A 25704-nucleotide genomic window follows, 5' to 3' on the forward strand; every position below is an offset into this window, starting at 1 on the left:
CCCATTTTTTACTGGATTGTTTATCTTTCTTTTGTTAAAAATGTATGAGTTCCCTATTTTATTATTATTATTTAATACGTTTTTATTGATTTTTAGAGGTAGAGGAAGGGAAAAGGATAGAGAGATAGAAACATTGATGAGAGAGAAACATCATCCATCAGCTGCCTCCTGCATGCCCCCTATTGGGATCAAGCCTACAACCTGGGCATATGCCCTGACCAGGAATCAAACCAATGTCCTCTTGGTGCATGGGTTGATGCTCAACCACTGAGTCACACCAGCAAGGCAAATCTGGAGATTATTATTCTAAGTGAAATAAGCCAGTCAGAGAAAGACAAATACAGTGGGGCCTTGACTTACGGGTTTAATTTGTTCCGTGACGGAGCTCGTAACTCAAATTACTCGTATGTCAAATAATGAAGTGAACGAGTGAGACACGTGATGCTGGGCTGATGTTGTGGCGTTCACTGTGATGTTCGCTGCACCAACTAGCGGTGGGGTATCTGAAGCTGGCTCATAACCCGAATTTTAGCTCACAACTCAAAGCAAAAAATCAGCCGAGAGACGGCTTGTTTCTTGAAAAACTTGTTAGTCGGGACACTCGTAAGCCAAGGCCCCACTGTACCACATGATCTCACTTATATGTGGGATCCAATGGACAAAATAAACTAACAAAATAGATCCAGAGGCATAGATGTATGGAACAGACTGACAGATGTCAGAGGGGAGGAGAGTGGGGCGGACTAGATGAAAGAAGGTGAAGAGATTAGACAAAGAACACATATGCATATCCTTTTTGCTTATAAAGTCCAGATGCAGGGATACTGGATGGAAGTGGGCAAAGTGGGGAAGAAAATGGGGGACATCTGTAATAGTGTCAACAATTAAAACCCATAAATAGAATTAAATCTAGAGGTAGGAGTCAGTTATTTTTCATTATGGTATTTTTACCTTTAAATAAATAAATCTCCATCATGAAACATTTTAACAACAAATTTAACATATCTTGTTATATCCTTGATAATTTATTTCATGGCTTAATTTTTTTCTGCACTGTTTTGTTTTATATAGGAAAAGACTAAGACCAACAAGTTTACATTAATAATAGTAACTAAGATATTAAGAATAATTTAATACAGCTTAATAAAATGAAAATACATATTAGGTACCCCTTAAACTTTTAAGAATCACTTTGGAAGTAAGAAGAATATCATCCTGGAAACAAATAAGCATTAGTAAATATTCTGTTATTTTTATATTCCTAGAAAATAATGGGACTAAAGAAAACTTGACTTGAGAATCAGGAGAATTCACTTAAATGTGCTCTCTGGCTGCATAGCTGAGTGTTGGAAAAATCATTTAATAAGAGCTTTAGGCTAGGTTAATGTTTTTGTTTGTTTGTTTGTTTTTTACTGGGAATGTATATAAAATGCCTGGGGAGATTTTATTTCCCTCAAAATAAACCTGCTTGATCCTTTTCCCTAGATATTCCAAGATGTCCATGGGATGGGGAAGGGGACAGTGTATTAGATGTGATGAGATGGATATGGCATTTGAAAATAGTTGAGGGGTAAGAGTGGGGGTATAGATGAAATAAGATTTATTTTTAAAATTGGGTGATAGGTACATAGGGATTCAATACACCATTCTCTCTACTTTTGCAGGGAAATAAAGTTTACTAGGCCATTCTAACACACTTCAATACTTCTTTAGCTTTACTATTTCAAACAAGTCAGCTAGGATCTCCTTAAATGCATGTCCTAATTCAGTAGGTTGGGGGTGCCTGAGAGTCTGAAGTTCAAACAAGTTCCCAGGTGATGCTGATATTGGTGGTTTCTGGACCACATTTGAGTAGCAAGAAGGTAGAAAACTGTGGGACCAGATAATTACTAACTTAAGCAGACCACAAGATGGAGTTTTTCAGCCATCATTTGGTAGGTAAAAATATAAATAAAATCACATAATTTTTTTATTAATATGTAAAAATGGATAAAAAATTAATTATAATATTTAAAGTATGTACTTAGCCAGTTGTGCTCATCTATGAAAAAAAGCATCTAATTTATGATGTAAGCCAAGACTTTACAATTAAAATAATTTCTAATATCCAACAGCTGTAGTGTTTATGTATTAAGAAGAGCTTTGCACCAGAACTGTTCTGTCATGTTTCTGTCCAGAGGCTATCATGAAAGAGATTATTATCAATTACTGCTTTACAAGTATAAAATACATTAAGCCACCCTATTTTTCTCAACCAGAGATCCGAAGCTATCAAAGAATGTCAATTTTAAATATGACATAGAGAAGAAAATTATGTTACTGTGACCTCTAATTTCTTGACATCTTAATACCATAATTGCTGTGATTAGTGCTGCTTCATGATTTCACCTGTCAAGAAAGAATCAATAACCTTAAGCTATTTATCAAATTTTAGCTCTAACTTCAAAGCTCAAAATGTGGGATTTCTTTTTTTACAAAAGGGACATTCACATATCAGATATTTCTCTTTTAAACCAGTGTTTAATTTAAGGAATTAAAAGAAACATCTTCCTTAGGCTAGTTGGAGTTTGATGGAGGTTAATTGTAATGGGCTTCCTTTGGTTTTATTTATGTGAAAAGTAGTCATCTTATCATTTAAAAAATACTAAGATAAATATTATCAAATAAAGATAATGCACTTAGCTTAATACAAGGGTTAACATTTTGGCCACTGCTTTTTTTCTAAGAACTTAGGTAGGTATCAACTCTCTCAAGTCATAACAGCACAGTGCAGACCTCCAGGAAGTCAACACTGATTTTTTTAAAGAGGTGTTGTGCCTCCTAAAGGCCTCCTCACAAGAGGACTGTGCATGTAAAGGAGCACAGATGACCACCAAATAGTGACTATGCTATGCTTCATTCTACTTCTCTACAGCTCTTTCTTCTGACAGGAGATGTAAGTGCTTTAATGTTGGGAAACGTATTCTCTGTATTATCCCTCCTTTATAAAGAGAGCAACTGAGGTGGAGTGAGATTAATTACTTGGTCACATTAAATAGCTCAATGATTCAGCTGATTTATCCTCTGTTGCTGGTTCTTAAATGTAAGCGCAGAACTTCTGTTGTGGGAATATGTTAGGTTAGTGGTAGAGAAGATAAGGGTAGGGAGTGAGGAGAGAGAAAATTAACTCATATCCATAAAATAATTTAATCTGTTGACACATTTAATCTGCTGAGTTGACACAGGTCCTAGGGTCAGGGCAAACATCTCTGCTGGTGTGTGCTTGGGCCTATGCTGGCTGGAGAAGGAAGTAACTTGTGTTCCAGGTATATGCTTCCTCACCTAGTATTCTGAAAATAAGAGTTATTGGGTCTGGGAGGCAAGTATGGAGCCTAGGGAAGGAGGACACATATCACAGAATGATTCTCAGGGTTTCTCTAATGGAACCTCAGTATTCAGCAGTAATTTGCTAGAGGAGAGAGTCCTGAACTAAAGTACCTTAGCACTCAACAAGTCTGCATCACTTCGAGGCCACAGTATGCTACATATTGTTTGATGATCTATAAGAAAAACCCTGTGATTGAACCATTTCCCCCAAAAGAAAAATTTTATATTATATATTTTCATCTAATGACTCAGTAGGAAGTTCTACAGTTTGACAATTAAGACCTATATGTTGTTTCTTTCACTGTCCAAAGCAATGGTGTGGTATTTTGCAGAAGCAGGAATGTTTTTAAGGATTCAAATAATAAACACTACATCCATGTAAAGAAAGTCTCAATTCTGATTCCATTTTCTCTTTATTCTCTCATTAATCAATTTCTCCTCTCATTTAAATATAAAAAAATCTTCTATTTTTTGTCAATTTTAATGTGCCTTGCACTTTCATTACATGCAATAAGCTTAAAATATTTGTATTTGTCCCAGAGGATTACTTTGCAACTTTCTTTATAAGAACAGAACTTTATAATGGATAAAGTATATAATAAAATATTCAGGAGCAAAAATGTCTACAATATTTAAAAGTAAAAACAGTAATTTGAAGTTGGTCTTGGAATAAAGTAAGACACTATTTCAATAATTTTCTTTTTTTATAATTCTACTAGAGGCCCATTGCATGAAGAGATTTGTGCAATAGGCTTTCCCTTCCCTGGCTGGCAGCACCGGTTTTCCTCCAGCACCTGGGACCCAGGCCTTCGCTGCTCTGGCCAGAGCCTTCAGTCTTCACTCTGCTGCTTCATGCCTACATATGCAAATTAACCATCATCTTTGTTGGGTTAATTTGCATACTCTCTTGATTGGCTGGTAAGCATAGCGGAGGGACAGTCAATTTACGTTTGTCTATTATTTGGTAAGAAGGTATTGGTTTTAAAAGGAGAATGTAGTTTGTAAGGAGTTTATAGAACTGAGTGTGTTAAGCAAAGGTGTATTTTTAAGAGAATAATTAAGCTCAGTTAGAATTATCTCCTACAAATTAATCTTATTATAGTTGAAGACAACTGAGGAGATACTAAATCAGGTGAGTGTAATGTTTTGTAGAGAATATCCCTATTTCACCAACTAATTTCATTATATCTGACTTCTCTCTCATTCATTTATTATCTGTCTCTATCTTTTACTCCTAGCTTCAGGCAATAATTCTACTTCTTTGTGTACACAATATGCTATAATATTGCACTTATTACCATGCTTGTAATGTGTTTTCTGAATATTAGCCGTAAGGGTCCAATGATCAATGATCATGAGGCATGTCCCTTCTCTATCCTCTTCTTGGCTTGAAGCCATACAAATAAAGTCATCTTGTTTTTATAGAAGTATGTAAGAAATAACTTTATGGATGCAAGTTCTTCTTGTAGGGCTTTACTTTTCCAAATCTACAAGTTTTCCACATCTAAAATTAAAAATTAAAAAGCATTTTGCTGAATGAAATGTAGAAATGATTGTTTGTTTTGCATAAAGCAGATGGTAGAAGGAAGACTGGTATAGAGCTTCCTTGCAGTGACACTTATGTAGCAGCTGTTGCATGTTCATTCTTTTCACCTATCTTAAATCATGTTATGCAATGTGGAAGTGATTTACATATTTTATCTGAATATTTTCACTAAAAATACTTATACAAATACTATAACACAGCAATTTTCAACCTGTGTGCCACAAGAATTTTTTAAACATGCAATACCTATTTAGTCAGGGGCACTGACCTCTTTTCCCTTGGATTATCAAATAAAAAAATGACAACAGCCAACACAACAATAACCAGTGTCAACGAATCAAAATTATACCAATTTTTTGTCAGATCATCAAAAATTATATTTTTGGTATGCTGCAGAATTTTAGTAATTGGTTCATGTGTGCCATGAAATGAAAAAGGTTGATAATTGCTGCTTTAGTATATAATTCCCAACTGTTCACTATAAAATTTTAGGGTGAGAACATATGGGAATAAAATTCTATAGTCTCATCTATTTCATTGATGTATTTTTTGAGTATTCTATCTAGAAATTTGTCACTTTGCTTTTATTAAAAAACACACTGGCAGATTATTTTTATGTGAACTACTATGTATCTATATATATACAACCCTAATAGCAAATAGGCTGAACGGCAGAACAACCGAACAACCAAACAACCGGTTGCTATGATGTGCACTGACCACCAGGGGGAGCGTGTGGATCGTGGCGGGCATTGGCCATGGTGGGATGGTGGAGCAGGTGAGTGGGGGCGCCAGACCAAGGCAGGGTGCCAGTCACTGTCATCAGGGCAAGTCTCTGGTGGTTACTGAAAATTCTTTGCTCCCATGCATCACGGTCCCCCCCCAACCCCCCCACCCCGAGTGCTCACACCTGCTGCTGGCACCAGCCCCACTCATACCCACTGCCAGCACCAGAGCCACTGCTTGCACCCCCAATCACAGCACTGTCAGTGGGTGCGAGCAGCGGCTGCTGGCCCCGATCACCCCTCAAGACTTCTCTACCTCCCTCTGCTCCTGAGGGATGATCAGGGCACCAGCTACCACTTGCACCCGCTGACAGTGCCGGTCCTGCTCGCACCCACTGTTGGTGCTGGCTCCAATTGCTCCGCGCCATCAGGGGTGCAAGCAGGACTGGCGCCATCAGCGTGTGGGAGTGGCGGCGGTGGGAGCAGGGATGCAGGCAGAGAGGGGACCTAGGGCATGGAGGATGGGCTGAGACCTGCTCCTGTGCCCACCACAGCCTCACAGCCCAGAGTTCCTTTCAAGGTACATGAATTTATGCACTGTGATCCTAGTATTTAAATATTCAACTAGGTTACATTAATTACACACATAAGTCATTAAGCATTTTAATGAAGATGCTGAAGTAAAATGAAATAAGTGTATTTGAGTTCATTATATATGTCTGCAATTTATATAGGAACAACATGCAGATATCATTACTTAGTTTTGATATATAACATTCATTTTTCCACATTTGTCAAGGATTGAAATTTATATTTTGTGAAAATTTATGTTAAAAGGAAACTTATACAGAAAGAGCTGCAAAGTCACATGTGTGTTTGAGGAATGACAGATTTCTTTTTTAATTATGGGACTGAACACCTACCTCCCTGAGCACAGGGTCAGTGATGCTATCCAGGTTCATAGAGCCTTCGTACGTCAAGTAGTGAAAAACATTCAGAGCACGAACTGCTTCAGGTCCTCGCTGTTTGTAGCCAAATATAAGATCAATCCACTGATGGAGTTGGCAAGAAACAAATTCACTTTCCAAGGCCTGAAATTAGTCAAGGAAAGAAAATGAGAGTCCGTAAAAACTTAGCTCTCTTTTTTTCTTACTTTGAGATATTCTATAGAAATAAGCAGGACATGGTCTTTACACTCCTATATTTTATCTATATTTGATCTTTTGCTCCTAGAAATGGCAAAATACAACCTCTAATAAAACATAAACGTAAATGAAAATTTTTTTCTTAAATGCTTAACTTTCTCTTCATTCCATTACCTATACAATATAAATTTTAATATTAAATACATTTCTTACAAAGTCATGTTCATGTTTAAAGATAAGTTGAAATGCCTATTTTAATGCTATTTTACAATGATTTTATTCCTAATTTTGAAACATTAGTTTGAAACACAACAGTTTTATTAGAAACTTTGATATACACATATTTTTCTGCCTGAATATGCAAACTTACCTCTACAAAATTGAACTCTAAAAAAAGGGAATGCCTTCCTTCTGCCACAATTAATTCTGTTATTATACAGTTTTGGAATCACTTGGCAATTTTAGATGTTTGCTAGCTGATGAGAAATTGCTGAAAGTTAATGAGCTCATAAAGCAGCAGTTCTCAACCTGTGGGTCGCCACCCCTTTGGCAATAGAACGACCCTTTCACAGGGGTCGCGTCGCCTAAGACCATCCTGCATATCAGATATTTATATTACGATTCATAACAGTAGCAACATTACAGTTATGAAGTAGCAACAAAAATAATTTTATGGTTGGGTCACAACATGAGGAACTGTATTTAAAGGGCCAGAAGGTTGAGAACCACTGTCATAAAGAGTCAGGAAAAAAATGTTTTTTCTTTTCCTAAGAAGCCATCAAAAGCTTCCCAGAGGTAACTTGTCATGTAGGGATGGAGTTCAGTTTATAACAGACATGAGCAGTGATAATGTGTGGCTCACTATTCCTCTCACTTAACGCATTCATTTATCAATTTCTTATTCATTTTAAGAGCACACTGATTTCAGCAACATGAATAAAAAGCTGTAGAACTAGCTTCTTAAATTTTAACTATGCATAGCAATAAAAAACAATTCTCTACATTACAGCTGTAATTAAATATGTGGATAAATTCATTCTCTGGATGCATGTCTCTGATTTCTAAGATCTTAAAACTAATTTGAAATTCATTTATAAAAAAGCACTTGAAATTAGTCCTCTGATAGTTATATTTTATTTTTAAAAATCTATAAAATATCTGAATGATACTTTTTAACTTTTCCTATGATCACATTTAGATAATGATTTATTAACCTCAATCTCTTTCTTGATTTATTCCTTTCAAAATGTCTAGCATTTTATTTTATTAGTTGAATGCTTACTGGATGTACAATACAGAGGCATAGCTCCATTCCCACTGGCACCATCCAAGTCTAAGCTCTCTCACTGCTCTCCACATGTAACAGGCTTCAATGTCTTTCTTTCATCCAGCCCCTCTATCACCCTGCTTGTGGAACAGACCTCTGAAACCATCATGCTCATACTGCAATCCTCTAATTACATCTTCCAAGGTTCCGCCAAACATAACACACTTAGTATGAACTTTACCTGACTCCTCAAACATTGATCCTACCCTCCCCTACTATTTTTAGGACTTCTTTTTTAAAAAACCTTTATTGTTGAGAGTATTATAAATGTCCCCCTTTCCCCACTTTGCCTCTCTCCACCTGGTTCCCAACCCACCTTAGGTCTTCACCATCCTATTATTTGTTTCCATGGGTAATGCATATCCTATCTAATAATAGACAAAAAGGGTAATTAACCATACCTCCGACAGCTTCCCATTGGCTAATCAGTGCCATATGCAAATTAACTGCCATCCAAGATGGCGGCTAATTTGCATACTGCAGGCAGGGCGGGACAGCGTGAGCCACCATTGCCAGCCGCCATCCAGGCCCCCATGCGGCAGCCCCAGAAGCCGCCTGCCTGCTGACCATGACCCGATCAGGTCTGGGCCGCAGGCCGGGGCCCATGTGCAGCCGCAGAAGCCACCTGCTCACACCTGTGTACAGCCACAGAAGCCGCCTGCCCGCCGCCCGTGACCCGACCGTCCTGGGTTGCAGGCCGGCTCCCGTGTGCAACTGCAGAAGCCGCCTGCCTGCCGCATCCCACTATGATCCACTGAGTTATGAGGCCAGAGAGCAAGGAGAACTTCTGCCCCTGAGTCAAAGTGGTGAGCGGAGGACACAGCCTCCCCTCCTAAAGTTGCCAAAGGACAGGACCTAACCTAAGCCACATCCTCTGAGACAGCCCGGCAGGCACCACTGACCTTCTCTGCTGGCCGGGGCCCCCCTCCCCCTTCCCCTGTTCCTGCACAGCTCCCATAGCTCCCCACTGGCTGAGTCAGGCACAACAGGTTTGCAGCCACAGGGGCGATTTAGCAGCTAATGAAAAATGCGAGAACGAACAAATGAAGCAGCTACTGCAGTGGGGAAAAGACGTTCATCAAATTCATTGTCTCTGAGAAACTGAGGCAGCCAGCACAGGCCCCTGCACAGGATGAGGCTTCTGCTTCTAAAGAAACGTCCTGGGGTTAGAGGTGAGGGGGTGCTGCCTTTCCCATCTCAGAGCTCTAGAGGATTCTGTGCTCCCTTTCCTGGTATTCTTAACACCCAGAGACCCCTCCCCAATCCAGGCAGGAATGTTCCACACTGACCACCTCCAGAAAACAGAGAACAAAGAGGCACTTCTTGACTTCAAGCCTCTAAACCAGTGGTTCTCAACCTTGGCTGCACATTAGAATCACCTGGGAATCTTTTTAAAATCCTGATTTCTGGGCCTCATCCTCCGGAAATTCTGTTTCTTTGTTATGGGGTGGGGCCACAACATTAGTAACAAAGAAACAGAGTTTCCGGAGGATGAGGCCCAGAAATCAGGATTTTAAAAAGATTCCCAGGTGATTCTAATGTGCAGCCAAGGTTGAGAACCACTGCTCTAAACAGACTTGACCACTGTGGGCAAAGACCTGCAGCTGAGAGGGGGCAGGTTCTGGGTGTCGAGGTCCAGAGCGTGGAAGACCTCCTGGGGGAGCAGTGGATCTGGAAGCCTGTATGCTGGGTCAGACACGCCTGCCTCCCACCCTCCCCTGCCCTGCACATAGACGTGGGAGGAGAAGGAGAACTAGAGGGAAGGAACACTGAGTGTTTGTTGGCGGCCATGTAAAAAGGACTGTGACCCCCCGACCCCCACTGAGTCACTCCCTAAGGCAGCAGGAGATGAGGGTCTGAGAGCAGCCACACAGCTTTGTGGCCGTGACCAAGGCACCAAGATGGTGTTCGTGCAACGGGGCTGAGGAGGTGTCAGAGGACCTCACCCCAGAAAACCCAATAGCTCTTCGTGTGAGAGAGAGAAGGTGGCAGGGAGGGAGGGAGAGAGCAAATTGGACTCAAGAGGCCTCAAGGCCCAGATGAGGAGAATATACTAGGAATCAGCATGTACTTGAGCTCTGAGGTGAGGGTCAAGGGCAGCTGGGTGGGGGCCAGCCCAGACAGAGACTGAGGTCCAGATGTTCTTGACCCTGCTCGGTTCTTTGGCACCTCTGCCTGAGATATAAACTGTCTGACATGGAAGTACAACTCCAGAGAAGGGGGTGGGGAACCTAAGTTAAATAATATTTTGTTTTTGTTTATTCACTTGGCAGAATGGGGGTTGAAGTTGAAGTTAGGTTTGGTTACTAAACAATAAGGAAAGCAACATTTCTCGCACACACTGAGGGCTCCCTGGCTGCCAGAAGGATGTCTGACTGCAAGCTTAAGCCTGATCCCCCAGGGAGTGGGCCTAAGTCAACAGGTGGACATCCCCCAAGGGGTCCTGGACTGCAAATGGTGCAGGCCGGGCTGAGGGATGCACTCCCCCACCCCGAGCGGACAAATTTTGCGCACCGGGCCTCTAGTCTATATAGTAAAGAGCCAGGGTTGTAATGACTGATTACCACTGAAGCCTCAACCAGACAGGAAGTCAATGCTGGGTTGCCATGGCGACCCAGCACTGACTGGGGCTGCTGCGGGAGCCCTGACCCAGCACTGACTGCCTAGGGGGCTGCAGATCAGGCCCAGAGAGAGGCCCGCAGAGAGAGGCAGGGTCTGATTCATAGCCTCTGTGGCAGCTGTTGATCAGAACTTGCCTCTCTTTCTCCCCTGACCTGGCCAACAGCTGTGCCTCCATTTCTCTCCAGGCCTCCACTGGGGCTTCTGACCAGCCCTGCCTTTCTGATCAGGCCCTGTTGATAGGCCCAGAGATGCTGACTGGCATAGAAACTGACCAATCAGAACCAAATCTGGGTGAATGTAAGGAGCCAATGGCTGCCTCGGAGGCAGAACTTTTGACACTGACAGACATAGAAACTGACCAATCAGAACCAAATCTGGGTCAACTGTGAGGAGCCAATGGCTGCCTAGGAGGCGGAGCTTTTGACACTGACTGGCATAGAAACCGACCAATCAGAACTAAATTGGCTGGCAGAGGAGGGCAGTGGAGGGCAACCAGGCTGGCAGGGGAGGGCAGTTAAGGGTGAGATCAGGATGGCAGGGGAGGGCAGTTGGGGGCAAGATCGGACTGGCAAGGAGGGCAGTTAGGGGCAATCAGGCAGAGGCAGTTAGGGGCGATCAGGCAGGCATACAGATGAGTGGTTAGGAGCCAGCGGTCCCAGATTGTGAGAGGGGTGTCTGACCACTGGGGATCAGGCGTAAACTGGTAGTCGGACATCCCCTGAGGGGTCCCCGATTGGAGTGGGTGCAGGCTGGGCTGAGGGAACCCCCCTTCCGTGCACGAATTTCATGCACCGGGCCTCTAGTATGCATATAAATTCTTTGGTTAATCTCTTCCTGCCCCTCCCCCCTTCCCTCTGAGATTAGTTAGTCTGTTCCATGTTTCCATGCCTCTGATTCTATTTTATTCATCAATTTATTTTGTTCACTAGATTTCTTGCTCACTTATTTTGATTTTTAGATTTAATTATTGATAGATATGTATTTATTGTCATTTTATTGTTCATATTTTCTTCTTCTTCTTCTTCTTCTTCTTCTTCTCCTTCTTCTTCTTCTTCTTCTTCTTCTTCTTCTTCTTCTTCTTCTTCTTTCTTCTTTTTTCTTCTCTCCTTCATCTTTTTCATGAATATCCTTCAACATTTCATGTAATACTGGTTTGGTGATAATAAACTCTTTTAGCTTTTTCTTATCTATGAAGCTCATTATCTGACTTTCAATTCTAAATGATAGCTTTGCTGAATAGAGTAATCGTAGTTGTAGATTCTTGCTATTAATCACTTTGAATACTTCTTGCAACACCCTTCTGGCCTATAAAGTTTCTGTTGGGAAATCAGCTGAGGATCTTATGGGAGCTCCTTTGTAGGTAACTAACTGCTTCATTTGTGCTGCCTTTAAGATTCTCTCTTTGTCTTTAACTTTTGTCATTTTAATTGTGATGTGTATTAGTGTGGGCCTCTTTGGGTTCCTCTTGTTTGGGACTCTCTGTGTTTCCTGGACTTATAGTCTATTTCTTTCACCAGGTAGGGGAAGTTTTCTATCATTATTTCTTCAAATAGATTTTCAATATCTTGCTCTCTCTCTTCTCTTTCTGGCACCTCCATGATGTGAATGTTGCTATGCTTGAAGTTGTTACACTATCTTCATATTTTTGGATTCTTTTTTCTTTTTGCTCTTCTGATTGGGTGTTTTTTGCTTCCTCATATTCCGAATCACTGATATGATTCTTGGCATCCTCTATTCTACTGTTGGTTCCCTGTGAATTATTCTTCACTTCAGTTAGTGTATCCTTCATTTCTGACTGGTCCTTTTTCATGTCTTTGATGTTCTCACTAATTTCCTAAAATTCTCACTAAGATCTTTGAAATTCTTACTAAGTCCCTTGAAGCTCTCATTAAGATCCTTGAGCATCTTTATAACCTTTGTTTTGAATTCTGTATCTAATAGTGTGCTTGCTTTCATTTCATTTAGTTATTTTTTTGAAGATTTCTTTGGTTCTTTTATTTGTGACATATATCTTTTTCTCTGCATTTTGGCTGCTTCCCTGTGTTTGCTTCTGTGTATTAGGTAGAGCTGCTGTGTCTCCTGGAATTAGTAGAGTGGCCTTGTGTAGTAGGTACCCTGTAGGACTCAGTGGCTTAGCTCCCCAGTCACCTGAGCTGGGCACAGTAGGTGTGCCCCTGTGTGGGCTGTGTGCACAGTACTGTTGTAGTTGAGCCTTGATTGCTGTTGATGTCATTAGGAGGAATTGACCTCCAGTTCAACTGGCTGTGAGGACGAGCTGCAACTACAATAGAAGAGCTGCAGTTCAGGAGACACCCCATATGGAGCAGGATTTCCTTCAGTGGGGCTTTGGTTGTCACTGAGTCTGCCCCTTGTGTGTGTCGCTCATGGATGCATAGAGTTGTAATCTAGTATGGTCTGAAGCTGTCCCCTGGGTGCACTGGTTCTGGGGCTTCCCAAGAGGTACAAAGTCAGCTACTAACTGGCGCCACCAGGCAGGAGCTAGAGAGTGATCTGCTGATGGTTGCTACTTGTATTGGGCTTGAAAATGCCCAAGTGAAGCCAAGCTGTGAGGCAAGGCTTTCTGCTGCTAGTGCCAGGCCTCGGGCCTCTTATTGTGTGGTATAGGGCATGCTGACACCAGCTGTTGCTTGTTTGAGGTAAGTCTGAAGCCTGAGCCAGGATAGGCCATTCACATGGAAAAGTCACTGGAAACAGTTTGGGTGGGGCTGCATATTGGGTGGGGCTAGGTCTGAGGGAATCACCAGGGTGAAGCAAACAGTGTTGGCCAGTTTGATGGAGACTCTGATATGACCCTTCTCACTCAGCCCTGCAATGGGGGAGACCTCACCATAGAAACAATGAAACCTGTGAGTACCTCTGTCTGGGAGAAAGCCACCCCTTATTTCTTGCTCCAATGCCAGACATTTCAGATCCTCCCCATATATCCCTGGACACCAACCCACCCCACCCCCAGCATTGGAGCTTAGAGGGCAGGAGTCCAAGTAAGTCTGTGGGCTGACCCTTTAAGAGGAACACCAGAGACTCCAGCAGCCTCCATGTCACTCAGCCACAATCCCCGCCCATTTATATAGCCTGAAGTTATGGGGACTTCTCTTACCAGCATTGGAACCTTGGGCTGAAAGTTCTGGTGTGGGGTTAAGACTCCTCGCTCCTATTGGGAGATCAAGATACCCTTCTCATTAAAAGAACGCCACATGTGGGTGTTAGAAAAAAACCCTTTCCATGCCTCACCCCTCCTACCAGTTTCACTGTGCTTCCTTCTTTACTTCTCTAGTTGTAGGATTTCCATTCAGTCAGATTTCAGGTGGTTCTGAATGATGGTTGTTCCTTTTAGTTGTAATTTTGATGTGGTTGTGGGAGACAGTGAGTACCTCGTTTACCTACACCACCAGTGTGGTTCTCTGTCTGGACTTCTTAATATGCAGTGTAGCCTTGGCTCTAGGAGCACAGAAAATCAACTGCTCCTGTCACACAGCAGTTGGTACAATCCTTGAGCCTTTTTTTCTCCTTCCTCTTTAATATGAAAGCATTTCATTTTCCTGCTTCTTTTTCAGGTCATATCCACCCTCCTTAACTCCACTATTTTTTTTCCTGAGTTATCCAGCTCACAGTCTTATGAATTCTTCCATGGATTTCCATGACACATCAACAGTACCCTCCTGTTTAATATAATAAGATAATGTATACAAAGTTACTTGTAAAAATTGATTTTATATATACTATGAAGTGCTATAAAAATGATTGAGGTTTTTTCCCAATTAGTACTTAATTGTTTTAAATTTGCAATACTGTATCCTCAACTAGAATATAAGCATTTTGAGGATAGGATGTTATGTGACATATCTAATACTTCTTTTGCAAGTCCCATAGCTCCAAACCTAGCATTAAATATAAGTTTTTAGTAAACATTTATTGATTGATTAAGCAATGGGAAAGATGAATTGGTCATGATAAAGGAAGAAAAGAAATGTCAAGAAGTGAGAGTGGGGGTGGCAAAAAAGCTCATTTATTCATTCAACATATAATGATTATTTGCTATGTGCCAGATACTGTTCTAGATCCTAGGATAACAGCAGTAAATAAAAGACAGCAAAATCACTGCCAGAGGGTTTACATTACAGAGGGGGGGACCAACAAAACCCAAGATAATTAATAAGATACAGAGTATGTGAGAAGGTGATATGTGCTAAGGAAAAGAGAAAAGCAGAAAAAAAATTAACGAGTATGTATGTATGGTGTGGGACTGCTAATTTAAAGGCAGTGGAGAGAGAAGGCTTCCTTGAGTTTGTAACAGTTAAAAACTACAAGGAGGAAGTTAACTGTAAGAACATCTGGTAAAAGAGAATTTCAGAGGGAACAAACATTCATTCATTATTCATTCATTCATTCATTCATTCATTCATTCATTCATTCATTATGGAGCAATGATTATGTACCGGGGAGTGTTCTAGAACTCAGTGAAACTGTGATAAAGAAGACAAATTTCTAATCTCCAGAAACACATCCCACTGAAATGCAAAAACACAAGATGAACTTAGTCTAATCTCTCTCCAGCCCCAAATTACTGAGCACCTACCATGTGTCAGACACAGGCCCTAAAAGATATACAGATGAGTAAGCATTCCATATTCTGGGGGGAAAAATCACAATCTAATGGAAAATAAATATGTTGACTTGGTCTCTTCTTGCTGCTGGAATTTATGCTGGAACTCAAAGTGGAAATAGGTACTAGCCTCCACCTCCATCCCATTTCTAGTGGAAATTATTAAATTTAGCGGGCCTATCTCTGCTGTTCCAGCTATCACCACTCTGCACACTTGCCCCCCATCCTTACCCAACTCTAAGACTAGAGAAATGTGAAGGCAAATGGTCACTGCTAACAAGTTGCAGAGGAGAATGTTGGCTCTAACTTTAAAATACATCCAAAATCAATTAATTTCCTAATACCTTTATTGCTACCACCCTACTCCAAGTCACCATCATCTCTTACAAACCTCTGACAGATATGCCTGATTCTACCCTGTGCCTCCACAGGTCATTCCCAACACTGCAGCCAGAGGGGTCCTTTCAATTCCACTCTTAGGTATAAGCACAAAGGAACTGGAAATGGGTAGTCAAATAAAACTTATACATGAATGTTCATAGAATGAACATTATATAATAGTCATCATAATACTAATATAGCATTATTATAATTCTATATAATAAAAGGACAATGTGCAAATTGACTGAATGGTAGAACAACCAGTGGGTTGGCAGGGGCCAGGCTGGCAAGCGGGTGGCCAGCCAAGGCAGGTGCCAGCAGGCACAGGGAGGGGACAGAAATCGGGGGGCAGTGGGCCTGGCAGCTCCCCACCAGCACCATCCTCCAATCGGCCTGCCGGGGTTGCCTCCCACAGAGGCAGACCACTGGCGATGGCAGTGGCTGGGTGATGGGGGGCAGGGCCGGCAGAGGTTTATTCAGCTGGGCCGCATTGGCCTTTCTACTTTTATATTCAGTTCAAGCACAGCATTTGTAAGATCAGGATAGTGGGGGAGCAAGTGCCATTCCCGCTGGACACAGGGACATGAGTGTTAGCTTCATGTGTGTCCCCAGGTTGCCAGCAGATGCCGCCACAACCAGGGGCCACGACCCAGAGATGGGCCCACCAAGGAACGGGCTCTTCCTTCCTGTGCTGCTGCCAGGGGGCTGGGCGCCCTCTCTACTGCCTTCTACAAATGCACCAGATGCCTTTTCAGTCACTGGCAGGAGACAACAAACTTAATCATCTATACTCAATGATGCCATTCCTTTTCATCATATTATTTTTGTCTTCTTTGCCATGAATTCCTTAGTGACAGCTTAAAAGAATGCTCATGGATACAGAATGCTAATCCATACAAAAAATGAAAGCTTTTTGTTACCACTGTGAATGTCATTTCTTTGGTATTTTATACTTTAGGCTTATTACAAAGAATTCTTTCAAATAGCTGAAGATATTCCAATCCAAATTATAATTGTATTAGAGCACAATTTCTCTAAATCTATTTCATAAGAACTAAATCCCACATGAACTACTCAGTCATATAATAATAATATCAAAGTATTATTTCTTGATAATGTTATAAAATAATATAAAAATAGATGTTGTGTTCATAGAATTAATGAAAATTCATGAAAAATGGAAACATTTTAACATTTTATAATACCACCCAGACTTTGCATATTAGAAAAATATTCATCAAATAAATATTTCTTCAGCATGAAATAAGATATTTAGATAATTTGTTAAATTTTCTAGTTTTAACACAGATACCTAACATGACATAAGTATAATCATTTCCCATCAGTATGATGGCAAAGCTGACCACAGCTGGAGAAAAGGAAACTATGGTCAGAGTACAGTGAAGAAACACTTCAAGGTGAAGAAAAGCAGTATAGGAGATGCTGAGACAGGAAAGCAGCTGTAGGCACACACCTACATTTTATGTCTTTTCGTAGCTCTGTTGTTTACAACTGTTCCCAGAGTCAGTGGTTTGTCCTTCAGCTCTACCTCTGATGCAGCCAAGAATGGCTGCTATAGATGTAAAACATTTCCTTTCTAGTCTGTATAGTCCGTTCAAGGAAAACCAAGTGAAAGAAGCAGATGAATAAACACTTCTCAAGCCATCCTTACTAGCAAGGCACTCCCTACATATGATCGATTCAACCTGGCGCTGCATCCAGTGCTGTGGAGAACCAAGACTGGGGCAGTTTGATTTCCCTAAATATGCAGAATTTTGTGAAAACCTTTCACTCCGTGGCATAAAAGTTTAGTTCACAAGTCTTATTAGATTCATTAATGACTATAAGATAACAGGAATTTGGTTTAGAAGAGAGAAAAATCCCAGTGCTTTACTTCTTTCATTTCTTCACAAATACAAGTTAGAACTTACTACTTATAACAAAAATGTACAATTCATTTCTGAAAATGTTTTATGATAATTTCATAAAAAACAAGTATTTATATCTCATATTTTTTGTCAGTTATTAAATTTAAATCTTTTGAATATGTGAGACCAAATCTTTGAGGGACAGTTACTTCACCATATTAAATGCAATTCTTATAGTTCCCCGTGCATTGCATACATAGTTACAGTGATATTAAATGGGAGATATATTTTAAATAATCACTATATTGGCCTTAAAGTTTTCCTAGCAGTACTTTAGCTGTTAAAAAGACAAGATATAAGAGGCAAGGGGTATATAAGCACAAGTTAGTCTTGAAATGGTTATGTTAATATTAGGAGTAAGTTATTTAATATATTTTATTTATGCACAATAGAAGTACTCTTAGCAAATATAAATAAAAATAATTTATTAGTCAAAATTTGCATTGGTATATTTTATTCTCTCTTAAAGTAAGAGGGAAAATCTACTTTAAAGTTTAAATTGCTTGACTTCTGGCCAAGATGGCAGCATAGGCAAACATGGTATTTGCTTCCTCCCACAACCACATCAAAATTACAACCAAAATACAGAACAACCAACTTTCAGAACTGCCTGAAATCCAGCAGAATGGAATCCCTACAACTATAAAATTAAAGAAGCAGCCACATTGAGACTGGTAGGAGGGACAGAGATGTGGAACAGCTAGTCCCACACCCATATGTGACAGATAAAAATCAGGAGGGATACCTCAACTGTGGGGATACCCCTTGAGGAGTGAGGTGTCCCAGCCCCACACCAGGCTCCCCAGCCCTGTGTTCCAGTGCCAGAAAGAGAAGTATCTGTAACATCTGGCTATAAAAAACAGTGAGGATTAAGGCTGGGTGACATGGAGGCTGCTAGAGTTCAAGGCAGTTCCTCTTAAAGGGCTGGTGCACAGACTTACTCAGACTAACACCCTCTGAGCTCCAACACAGGGACAGTAGCTTGAAGGGCACAAGAGACATATGAGGAAGAACTGAATTGTTTGGAATCAGGATGAGAGGTAGTGTGGTAGGTTTCTCCCAGACAGAAGTGCTGGCAGAAGCCACTATTCCTTTGATGAAGTCACCATTCCTCAGCAAACCCTGTACCTCTAGTTAAGTGGGCCAGGCCCAGCACAAGCAGCATCCGGCCTTGGTTTACAGCTTGGCCTTGCCTGGGCACTTCCAAGACCAGCACAAGAAATAGCCATCTGCAGATCATTTTGTAGTTTATGCCTGGTAGCCTCAGGCAGCACACAGTTGGTGGCTTACCTTAGTCTGTACCTCCTGGGAGGCCCCAAGGCCACCCAGTGGACAGCTTCAGACCACATTGAGCACCACCACCCAATCACCTCCATAAGCAACACACTCCCATAATACTGTCAGCTGATTTCTCAACAGAAACTTTGCAGGACAGAAGGGAGTGGCAAGAAATATTCAAAGTGATGAATGCCAAGAACTTACAACCAAGATTACTCTACCCAGCAAAGCTATCATTCAGAATTGAAGGTCAGATAAAGAGCTTCACAGACAAGAAAAAGCTAAAGGAGTTCATCATCACCAAACCAGTATTATATGAAATGTTAAAGGGTCTTATTTAAAAAGAAGAAAAGAAGATCAAAAATATGAATAATAACATGGCAATGAATACATATCTATTAACAGTTGAATCTACTAGTACAAATGAAATGAAAAAGCAGAGCAGAAACAGACACATACATGGCACTTTTTGTTGGTTGCTAGATGGGAGAGGGATTGGGTGCTGAGTGAAAAATGTGAAGGAATAAAGAAGTACAAATTGGTTGTTACAGAACAGTCATGGGGATGTAAAGTAGAGCATAGGGAATATAGTCAATAATATCCTCCTATCTAATAAAAGAAAAACATGCACTGCCGATCACCTTGGCCGAGCCCTCGTCGCCCAGCAGAGACACAGGGCCCACTGCTGGGAGCCCCTTCCTGCTCGCAGCAGAGCCCGAGGATTCTGTGAGGGTCCTACCAGCCTTCCAAAGTGTAATAAAGTGCATTTCCGGTGAGGAGAAGCCCGGGCTGGGGTGCACAGGTGCGGACAGGCGCGGGGCCCTCCAAGGGCTGGTGGCTTCAGGCCCAGCCTGTGCAGCCAGGCCACTGGATGCGAGCCAATGTGCCTAAGTCCAGAGGTTCGTGCTCTCCCAGCCAGGGCGGGGCTGCAGGTGCGGCCTGCCCCCACGTCCTCCGTGGCCGGGGGTCATGCTCATACCGCGCGGCTACTGGCCTCCAGCCTGACTCCCGCCTGGGGTCAGGGTCGGCGCCAAGCACAGGGGAGGCCAGAGGAAGAATCCCAAACCCTTAGTGAGATGGACCGCGGGCCCTGGAGGGAAGGAGGCCATAGGGGCCAGGAGAGCCTGAGAAGAGGGAAATCCCAGGAGGAGGCACCTGGAAAGTGCAGTGAATTGCAGGAGAGGGTGGAACAGCCACACACTGGCAAACCCTGCCCGCCCCGGGTCAGTGACGCAGGCCCCAGGTGCTCCTGGGCTTCGCCTTTCATCGCGGGGGTTATGCTGCCTGTGGGCAGGGCAAGCAAGGGCCACCCCAACCCGTGAAGTTTTGCACAAAGGTGGGGAGGCCACGTTCGGGTGGGTTTGTCAGGCCTAGGGAAGGCGCCTTTGCTCTCTACGCCAAGACGGTGGCCAAGGGGCACTCTGGAGACATGTGGTGACTGAACCCAAGCCAGGCCGGAGTTCTGCTCGCAATGAGAGGCAAGTAACTGGGCACCATGCCCCAAATGCATGGGGAGCACCAGTGGCCTCCTCTCTCCTGCCCTGGAAGGTGGGAGGCCTGGCGGGATTCACAGGTAAAACGCAGACACTGTTGGGTCCCAGACCCCTTTTCTTTGCACACACACACCACCCGCCCCGCCACCTCCCCACCATTCTGTGAGGCTAAGGTTCCTGAGCCCACATCCAAAGACTGCAAAGGGAACAATTCTCCCGGTGAGAACATGCAGGCACCACCTCCTGCCAAGGCGGCCAAGTTTGACAAACAGCGCCTCCTGGGGTGGGGAAAGCAGAGTGTCACGGAGCAGCAGCGCCGACTCCCAGCTACCCCGGGGGCAGGTGGCCACCTCGGCTCCCTGCTGGCCCCAACAGCTGGAAGGCGGCCCCTGCATGTCGGTGCACCTAGGCCTCGCTGACCTCATGACCCCCAGAGCACACACCCGCCTCCTGGTCCTAATTGCTTCTCCCCACTCCACACACACACGTGCATTTGCAAAGGTGGGAACAAGGCCCAGGCGGCTGCGTCCACGCCCTTGCTGGCGAAAGTAACACTCCAAGTGGCCGGCTGTGTGAGGGGCAGTGGACACTCACTTGCTCACTCTCTCCTTGGTAAAGCCCAGGCACACCTCGGCCCCTGCAACGTGCAGAATTAGAAATAGAACCGTTTATTGTCTCCTAACTTTTCTCTGGTTTCTTTGGTCGCTCACTGTGGCTGCCCCCACTGTTCCGAGTGGGCCCTGGGGGCTCCTCAGCCAGACCACAAATCCCCAAATCAAACACTAGCTTTCAGAAAGCTGGGCTTCTCTCAACGCACCCTCAACCTAAAAGGTTGCCCCTCCATGAAAAGCTCGGAAGAGGACCAAGCTGGGAAAGGACAGTTGGTGTGTGGCGGGGACCTGGGACCCAAAAAGGTGCAGAAAAAAAAATATTTTTAACACATTTCAATTTTAAGAAGTTAAAACAACACCGAGAAGAAAAAACCTACGCTTTCAAAGCCTGAACATCCACAGGGACCTCAGTCCGATCCTGAGCCACTGCCCGCCCCAGCGCAGGATCCAGGCCTGCCATCTGCAACCTGGGGAGACTGGGCAGACACCGCGGGATTGGACGTGCCATCTGCCACCAGGGGAGTGGGCCTAAGCCAGCAGATGGTTATCTCCCGAGGGGTCCCAGACTGTGAGAGGGCACAGGTTGGGCTGAGCAGCACCCCCACCCCAACCAGTGCACAAATTTTTGTGCACAGGGCTTCTAGTTCTAATAAATAAGTATGGTGCTGGATGGGCGCAGAATTTATTGGGGTGATCACATATTAAATTACTAGAGGCCCAGTGCATGGATTCATGCACCAGTGGGATCCCTCAGCCTGGCCTGCACTGTCTCGCAATCTGAGACCCCTCGGGGGATGTCAGACTACCAGTTTCTGCCCTGCAGGGATCTGGCTGAAACCGGCAGTCCAACATCACCCAAGGGATATAGCAGTGCGCGAAACCGCAGGCAGCCAGGAAGGAGCCCAAGCCAGGCCAGGCGCCGCTCCCACTTATCCCGGCCCTGCTGTGCTTGCTGCTGCTGCCACAGCCCTGCAGGCAGGAGAGGCTTGCTTTGCCACAGCTTCACCTGCCAGTGCCAGCTGTGAGCCCAGCTTCTGGCTGAGCGGTGCTCCCACTGTGGGAGCTCCTGAATTGAGCATCTGCCCCCTGGTGGTCAGTGCGCATCATAGCAACTGGTCAACTGGTTGTTTGGTAAACCGGTTGCTTAGGCATTTATATATATACTAGGGGCCCGGTGCACGAAATTCGTGCACTGGGTGTGTGTGGGGGGGAGTGTCCCTCAGCCCAGCCTGCCCCCTCTCACATACTGGGAGCCCTCAGGCGTTGACCCCATCACCCTCCAATCGCAGGATCGGCCCCTTGCCCAGGCCTGACGCCTCTGGCCTAGGCATCCGGCCTGGGCAGCGGGGACCTGCAGTGGCAGCGGGGGGCGCCGCGATTGCGCGGGCTCCGCCCCTGCCCCTGCAGGAAGCCTCTGGCTGAGGCGTCCGGCCCGGGCAGCGGGGACCCACAGCTGCAGCGGCCCCACGATCATGGGCTTCGCTTTAGGCCCAGGCAAGGGACCCCTAGCTCCCAGGACTGCCAGCTTCCACCGTGCCCAGCTCCCATCGCTGGCTCCACCCCTACTTCCTGCTATCACTGGCCAGGGCGGAAAAGGCACCTGATTCTCCGATCATGGCTGGGGGGCAGGGCAAAGGCGGCCCCAGGGCCGCCTTTGCCCTGCCCCCCAGCTCTTAGCTCCCCCCTGGGTTTCCAATCACTGTCAGTGGCAGGGGGCTTCTTCCTGCTTTCCCTTTCGCCTCCCTGCATTATGCCTACATATGCAAATTAACCGCCATCTTGTTGGCAGTTAACTGCCAATCTTAGTTGGCAGTTAATTTGCATATAGCCCTGATTAGCCAATGAAAAGGGTATCGTCGTACGCCAATTACCATTTTTCTCTTTTATTAGTGTTGATTAGAGGCCCGGTGCACAAAAATTTGTGCACTCGGGGGGAAGGGAGGGTGCCTCAGCCTGGCCTGTGCCCTCTCGCAGTCTGGGACCCCTCGGGAGATAACGACCTGCTGGCTTAGGCCCACTCCCAGGTGGCAGAGGGCAGGCCCAATCCCTAGGTGCAGCCCCTGGTTGGGCTCAGAGCAGGACCGATTGAGGAGTTGGGGCACCACCCCCTGTCATGCACAGAGCAGGGCAGATCGGGACGTTGCGATGCCACCCCCAGTCACGCTCAGGATAGGGCCAATTGGGGGGTTGGGGCACCACCCCTTGTCACACTCAAGGCAGGGTCGATGGGGAGGTTGCGGCACCACCACCTGTCACACACAGAGCAGGGCCAATCCGGGGGTTGGGGCGCTGCCCCCTGTCATGCACAGAGCAGGGCCCATTAGGGGGTTGAGGAGCTCCACCCTGTCACTCAGAGAGTAGGGCCGATAGGGGAGTTGGGGCACCATCCACTGTCACACACAGAGCAGGGCCGATCAGGGGGTTGGGGCGCCGCCACTCTCACACTCAGGGCAGGGCCAATGGGGAGGTTATGGCTCTACCCTGTCACACACAGAGCAGGGCCGATCAGGGGGTTGGGGTGCCGCACCCTGTCACACACAGAGCCGCAGGGTGATCAGAGGTTGGGGAGCTCCCCCGTATCAGGCACAGAGCAGGGCTGATCAGGAGGTTGGGGCGCCTTCCCCTGTCACAAACAGAGCAGGACGGATAGGGAGGTTGTGGACCCACCCCCTGTCACACACAGAGCCGCAGGGCAATCAGAGGGTTTGGGCGCTGCCCCCTGTCACGCTGATCCCTGTGCTGGGAGGCCTCTCAGCTCCGCTGATCCCGGTGCTGGGAGGCATATTACCCTTTTACTATATAGAATAGAGGCCTGGTGCATGGGTGGGGCCGGCTGGTTTTCCCTGAAGGGTGTCCTGGATCAGGGTGGGGGTCCCCACTGGGGTGCCTGGCCAGCCTAGGTGAGGGGCTGAGGGCTGTTTGCAGCTGGTCACACACCCTTCAGAGTTGGGGTCCCCACTGGGGTGCCTGGCCAGCCTAGGTGAGGGGCTGAGGGCTGTTTGCAGCTGGTCACACACTCTTCAGGGTGGGGGTCCCCACTGGGGTGCCTGGCCAGTCTGGGTGAGGGGCTGAGGGCTGTTTTCAGGCTGGCGGGTGATGGAAGCTCCAAACCGCTCCTTTTTTTCTTTTTTTCTTTTTAATTCTGGGCCAGCTTTAGCTCTGAGGCTCCAGCTCTTAGGCCTCCGCTGCTGAAAGTAGGTAATCAAAACAATGTATAACTCCAGCTCTGACTCCAGCTCTGAGATCCCAGCTCGCTGAAAGCTGGTTTCTGGGGGGATTTTTTGTTAAAATGTTTCAAACTGCCAGCTCAGAGGCCTGCAGCGGCAGGCGGGGAACGTTGGAATCCTCCGTCACTGAAGCAAGCAAGCCTCATGTTAGTTTCAAGCTCCCTGGCTGCGGGTTGCCATCTTGGCTGACAGTTAATTTGCATATCTCCCTGATTAGCTAATGGGAAAGGTAGCGGTCATACGCCAATTACCATGTTTCTCTTTTATTAGATTAGATACTAGTAGCCTGGTGCAAGAAATTTGTGCACTGGGGTGGTGGGGGCCCTCAGTCTGGCCTTTACCCTCTCCAATCTGAGACCCCTCAGGGAATGTCCAACTGCCTGTTTGTGCCTACACTTTTAACAGATAATAGCTCCATTGTTATTTCTTTCTTATGCTTAATACTATTGGAATTAGTAGGTATTCAAAGTGTGCATACATTTTGGGGGGACACCCTGTATATCTCTAGTCAGTGGTGAAAGAAACCAACAGCAGATTTGGAACCCCCAGACAGGGAACCTTGTTCACTCCCCACATGTCTCCCCACTTCACTTTCCACCTTCGTGGGCAGCAGGAGAATCAACGTTTTCTCTCATTAATTTGGAAAAGCACGTCCTGTCACCCGCTGCCCGGCAGGAGTGAGCTAGGCCCCAGGCAAGTGAGGCTCAGTCAGGGCAGCCTTCACTCATGGGTGCTGGCACCCAAAGTGCACATTCCTCCTCTACAGTCGCCCCGATTATCCCACTGTTTCACTGAGAGGACGGAATTCCTCTCTGCCTCTGGGTTCTTGATCTTGAACGCTGACTGAAGGCACCTCAGCGAGGGCCGCCTGTGCCCACCAGGTATGTCTATCTGCACCTGCTCCTGCCTCAGCACCTGCATTAACCCCCTAGAGGTGATCTCATAGCTGCACTGGCCTCCATGGGAACAGGGCATCACCACTCCGCCCTCTCACTGTCATCCCACAGGCGCCCACCCTCAGCACCCAGAACACCCAGACACTCTCCAAAGGACGTGAGCGCATCAGAGGGGATGTGTGCACATCATGTGGGGGTGTTAGGCATGCTGGGTTGATGTAAGTGTGGTGGAGAGGCGGGGGGGGGGGGGGGACTTGTGCACGCCTTGGTTTGCAACTGTTGCAGGCGCTGGAGGGTGACAGTGTGCTGGGGGATGTTCGCACGCGAGGGAGATGTGCACACCAGAGGCCTCTGGCTTTGCAGATCTGCAAACCCCCATGGTGCGGCCAGGAGGATGTCAGTCTGGCCCGCCACAGTGGCTGTCCCTGCGATCCTGCACCTTCTGGGCCAGGAGGCAGATCTTGCGCAGCCACTCCTGGGTACTGATGGCCTGCAGATGCTACTTTAGCTCAGCCTGCAGGCTCTGCTTGGCGCA

At 45.3% G+C, this 25704-nt stretch overlaps 1 protein-coding gene across 5 annotated transcripts in view; it reads right to left on the reverse strand.

The window, feature by feature from the left end:
* The window catches only part of NBEA (neurobeachin), a 990744-nt gene that overhangs the window by 48405 nt on the left and 916635 nt on the right, over positions 1-25704 (reverse strand). For all 5 annotated transcript variants that reach the window (XM_059684425.1, XM_059684424.1, XM_059684423.1 and 2 more), the window contains one exon: positions 6561-6728. In XM_059684425.1, coding sequence (XP_059540408.1) covers positions 6561-6728 — 168 coding nt within the window. The remainder of the gene's footprint in view (positions 1-6560; positions 6729-25704) is intronic.

This window comes from Myotis daubentonii, chromosome 2 (assembly GCF_963259705.1).
Source record: "Myotis daubentonii chromosome 2, mMyoDau2.1, whole genome shotgun sequence".
Classification (NCBI taxonomy): domain Eukaryota; kingdom Metazoa; phylum Chordata; class Mammalia; order Chiroptera; family Vespertilionidae; genus Myotis; species Myotis daubentonii.